Source organism: Aptenodytes forsteri, unplaced genomic scaffold (genome assembly GCF_000699145.1).
Source record: "Aptenodytes forsteri isolate BGI_AS27 unplaced genomic scaffold, ASM69914v1 Scaffold1008, whole genome shotgun sequence".
Classification (NCBI taxonomy): domain Eukaryota; kingdom Metazoa; phylum Chordata; class Aves; order Sphenisciformes; family Spheniscidae; genus Aptenodytes; species Aptenodytes forsteri.
Genome location: NW_008794843.1, coordinates 60,689 through 65,756, shown reverse-complemented (window position 1 = coordinate 65,756; position 5,068 = coordinate 60,689). Strand labels below are relative to the sequence as shown.

The following is a 5,068-nucleotide window of genomic DNA, read 5'->3' as shown; positions in this document are numbered from 1 at the left end:
GGGGGGGAACCAAGCAGGCGCTGCGGCTCCTTGCGAGTTCCCACCTGGGTTTTCAGCCCCGAAACCAAAGCGAATTTGGGGGAGAAAAAGCCAAAGTCTTGCTTGCAGCAGGGTGTGTCCTCTTACCATTCCCTCCACCTGGCATTTTCAGGTGCCGCGGCAGCACGGAACTTATTTCCGTGCTTTTTAAGCACTGAACCAGGGCGGACGGGTGCGCTAATGAGGGTGCGGCGCCTTTTTTTGAGCAAAAAAGGGGCTGAGGGAGAACAGAGCTGATTTGGGGGGGCAATTTACCCTCCGATGAGGCTAAAAACGTACGAGAGAGAGAGGGAGCGGCCATTCACCCACTGCCACTTGCTTTCGTTGTCCGTGTCGGTCAGGCCCAGCCAGAACACCCGATCCTCCATGATGTGATTTGCCAGAAATTTCTGCAAACGGAGTGGGGAGGGGGGGGAAGAAGCGTCAGGAGGGGAAGCAGAAGGCGGCGGCAAAGGGATTCAGCAGCGCCGAGGCCAGCGCCAGCAGTCGGTGACATCGGGGAGCCCGTCCCCTGCAGGGGACAACCGTGACGTGCCGCAAGCGTGACAAAAAAATGCAACGTTTCCTGTCGGGAATGGAAAAAAGTGCTGAAATTTCTAATATCTGGAGGAAGAAGCTTTTTTCAGACGCAATGTGCTTTTTAAAAGCTGGGTCGGTGAAAGCACCCTCCTGAACGGGAGGCAGGGATCGTCTAAATTGGGGTAGAAATGCTAATTTGTGCACAGTTTGGGTTGTATTTCTGTAATTCATTCTATAACTTCTGTGATTTCTAAATAACTTTTCATAATTTCTAAATAACTTCCGTAATTTCTAAATGATCGCGAGGAGGGATCGCCGTGGAGGCACGGCGCATCCACCCCAAACTCAGGTGAAGCGCTTCTCGCACCCCGGGAGTCCCTTGGGGTCACACAGACCCCAGGAAGGGCAGCCGCTCCCCGCGGGCTTTTCCCAAAAAATGCCTACATCACGCCAGTTCTTTTGGGGACAGATTCATCCGATTTGGCCAAATCACTTCAGAACCAAGCGGGAACCTCAAGCGGTTGCGTTTTCCTGCCTCCGCGGGCAGTCTTGAGTCGCACGTGCTTAACCTCCAGCTTTCCATTTGTGGAATTGGAGTCTAATATTCTTCTAAACTCATGAAATCTGGGGGGTTTTTTCCGCTTTTTACAGGATTTCTCAGCTTACGTTTTCCTGCTCAGTGTCGACTATGGCCAGATGGGCGTTGAAGTCGTTGCAGGAGCGTTTAGCAGCCAGCCAGGGTTGATTGGTGGTGGAGAAGAAATAGCAGGTTTTGGCGAACTGCTGCCAGCCGGCGGGACACTTCGTGCAGAGAATTTCTGAGGGAAACCGGGAGGGGAAAGGAGAACGCGTGGGTGAGCGCAGGGGGACGCCCACGGGCTCAGCCCGACTGCTACCCCTCACCTGAGAGGTTGCGCGTCTGCTCCAGCGCCGTGTCAAGGAGCGCCGACGCGCGGCTCTGCTCCTGCTTCACCTCCGCCAGCTGCCGCAGCACCGGCTCCAGCGCGTTCCTCTCCTCTGCCGGGGAGAGAATAAAAGGTAATTCAGCTGCTGCAAAGACCTAAAAACCCCCGTTTTTGTCTCCCTTCCCCTTTTCTTTTCCATCCCAATCTACACCGTGGCTTTCGCTGTGTGTTTTTTGTTTCCTGGTGCGAGTTACCGTTTTCTAAACTTCAGGCAGTAAAACCTCAAAGCCCTTTCGTTCAATGAGCTTTTTATTGTGTTGATCAACGCGCTGAGAAAGGTTTTTTTCCTTTAATAATATACTTAATGATATCTCAAACTCATTAAGATTAGCGTCGTGCGCTCCCGGTGCACATTTTAGGAACCTTTGGAGCATCTACCCAATACCGCGTGTTTTGGGAATCGAGGAGAAGGACTGAATTTAACGATTTTCCATCAAATTCAGGCTCTCACCCAGGACGCGGAGGCGATCCGACAGCTCATTCCCGCACTCCGCTTTGCACCGTGTCGTCTTCCGCCGCACGTTCTCCACTTCTTGCGACACTGGAAGGAGGAAAAACTCCGCTTTTGACCCCATCTCGCCGCTGCCTGCGCCCAGTATTTGGGATTCTGCCCATATTTCCCTAAAACCACCTTTTCCTTGGCGTACCGTTCAGAAGTCGGCCGTGAATCGTCTTGAGCACGCCAGAGAGCTGTTTATCTAAGAGGAAAATAAGAGGAGAAAGCTCAAAACAAGCCATGACCATCTCTGTCCTGATGGAAAGCGGCTTTGGTTCATTTTTTTGCTGGAAAAAGCACGCTGGGAAGCGCCAGGGGGAAAAGCCGTGCAGGTATCGAGGGTGCAGCGGGTGCCAGGGAGCCATTTCGGGGCGAGATGTCGTACCAAGGGTGCGCTGGACCTCTGAGAGGTTGTGCCACACCGTCGTGTGGCTGTTCTCGCTCCGCATCCGGGCTTGTTCCAACACCTCCCACGCCGCAGATACTGGGGAAGAGGAAGAGAGCGTTCACCTTCATTCCGGATCCGGCCCCGGAGAGCTCGCGGGCTGCAAAAGGGCCTTCAGTCCTAACTTGGAGCCACGTTTTGCTCCATCCGCTGGTGGTTTTCCCCCAAATCGTGCCCACCCTGCGCTCAGCGAGGGCGATCAGAGCAAGGGACGCGCGGCGGACTCACCTCTCCGGAGATTCACAATGGTGAGAGCCATGAAAAGCACAAAGGTGAGGGCCAGAAGCATGTACAGCAGCGCGATGGCTCTCTCCGGAGACAAGGCTAGGAAGGGCAGCACTGCCAGGGGTGAAATGGGGTGAGGCAGCCCCAAATAACTCCCCCCCAACAGATATTTTCTTAAAGAAGAGCACAAAGAGGAGAGATCCCCCCCAAAACAACCTCTCAAGTGACTCCACCACCCTGTTCTTCAAGCTCAAACCTCTTTTTCCTAGATTGTGACCCAACGGAGGAACCAGGCGTCAAAATTTGGCTATAACTTCAGAGAAAGACCAGTTTAAAGAGCTGAAACCCTCCAGTTTCATGTCTCTGGATCCCCAAAGCCGCTCCCTTGCCCCGATACCTCCTTTAGGCGCTTTCCTCCGCTCTCGCTCCTCCAACTCCATCTCCTTGGTGAAATCACAGTTCTCATAGATGCCAAAGTCATCTTTGCCTTGTGACATCTCTGATCCTTTTTCTCTCGATATCGCCCTGATTTATGGGGTGGGGAAGATGCGTCACCTCATCCTGGGGGGAAGGAAACGCCTGCGTTTCATAATTCTAATTCCTAGCCAAAAAAAAATTTGCGCACTCAGGAGTTTTGGAGCAGCTGATGCGCTTGAGCAGCCCTTCACCACGTGTCGCAGCCCCTCCCTGTTGATTTTTAGCAGAATTGGTTAAAAAACACACCCTGCTCTCCTCAAATGAGGCCGACACCTGCCCGAGGAGGTGGTTTTTGGAGCCTTCATGCTGAAACAGCGACCGGCGTTCTCCAAGGCAAGCACCTAAATTCCACTTTTTTTTTTTTTTTTGGTTTGGTGGGAATTCGTTAGCATTTTGTTCAGTGGTTTTGTGATAACGTCTTGCGTTTTTAATGCAAGAAACTTAGCGTTGTGAAAATCCTCATATTTTGGGGCACCATTTCCTTCATTCCTTCTCTGGAAAATTCTTTTCGTTGCCCGAACGCCCTCAGGGCTTCGAGCCAGGCATCCCCTGGGCTGGCTATTGCAGTAAACGAAAGTTAGAACTTACGAGTAACTTTGGCGTTGACCAATTTCAGCCGAATTTCACAGAGGCACCCCAGGAAGAGCAAACACAGCCAAAAGTTGAACGTCCCTCACTCCAGTTCCCCCTGCTCTTGGGGTAAGCAGTTTCCTCCTTTTGTCCGATTTCCCCTTTTTTGAGCCTGAATTTAGGGGAAGTCGAGGCCAAACTTCTCCCCGGGGTGGCCGCTCATGCCCTTGGGGCTTCGGCACTTTCCAGGAGGCAATGGAGTCGGGTTTGGGTTGAAACGCTGTGAATTCGGCCCATGCGCTCTCGCGGTGGTTCCCCTCTCTGCTGCCAGCATGTGGTTTGTCCCGGTGGCATGGGAGAGGTTTAAAAACAAAAAAAAAATCAAGGATGGCGCTTCTTAAGCTGAAAGAATTGAAAACTGAGATGGAAGTTGAGAGGACCGAAAACTCCAGCTCCCACCCCTAAACCTCCCATGTCCTTATCTCTTTAACCTTTTTAGGGTTTTTTTATCTTTTTATTTTTTAAATACTGAAGCTGGAGTGGTTGAAAATGCCTTTAAGCTCCCAAAAAAACCACTTCTCAGCACTGTTAAAACCATCCCCAATGGCACCTCAGCAACCCCAGGCGCTGGGGCCACCCCCAGTGTCCCACACCCCTGTCCCTGGGGACAGCAGGACTCTGTGTCCCCATATCCCTGTCCCTGGGGGACTGTCCCCGCACCCCAGGGGACATTGGGGATCCCCAAGTGCCCCAAGATCTGAATCCCTGGGAAACGTGAGACCACTGTCACCCCCCCTTTCTGGGGAGCTGGGGTCCCTATTGTCCCCATCCCTGGGAATCACAGGAGACCCCAGTGTCCCCATCCCTGGATCCATATGGGATGGGGGACCCTGGTCACCCTGACACCCCATCCCTGGGGAATTGGGGACCCCCATGGCCCCCCTACCCAGGTCCCTGTGGGAACGAAGGACGCTCTCCCCCCCCATCACCACACTATCCCCATCTTTGGGTAACCAGGGACCCCCAACACCCTTGTCCCTGGGGAACTGGGGACTCCCATCCCGGGTCCCCCTACCCGGGTGCCCTCCCTGAGGTAACGGAGGGTGACACCACCCTGGACCCCTCACCGCAGAGCTGCGATCAGCTACTCGACGCCCCATAGGTGGAGGCGCCTGCCTATCATCCCCACCAGCCAATAAGAGCCGCAAATGTCCCCAGGAAGGCGGGATCAGCCACCTGCGCTGGAGGGGTGAATGCCGCCTAGTCTCCGCGTCCCCATAGGCTGCCTCACCTTCTCCTGCACCAACGATTGGTAGGTTGTCCTGTCAATCA

At 53.7% G+C, this 5,068-nt stretch overlaps 1 protein-coding gene across 1 annotated transcript; it reads right to left on the bottom strand.

Annotated features, from left to right (window-relative positions):
• Positions 1-1,215: 1,215 nt before the first annotated feature.
• On the bottom strand, positions 1,216-3,187 carry LOC103895024 (C-type lectin domain family 4 member G). Its single transcript, XM_019470811.1, has 7 exons — positions 3,087-3,187; positions 2,693-2,788; positions 2,405-2,503; positions 2,171-2,221; positions 1,975-2,064; positions 1,462-1,575; positions 1,216-1,376 (listed from the first exon to the last, which is right to left on the bottom strand). The coding sequence occupies exons 1-7, from the start codon at positions 3,184-3,186 to the stop codon at positions 1,216-1,218; spliced, it is 711 nt and encodes a 236-aa protein (XP_019326356.1). The 5' UTR covers position 3,187.
• Between the last annotated feature and the right edge of the window lie 1,881 nt (positions 3,188-5,068).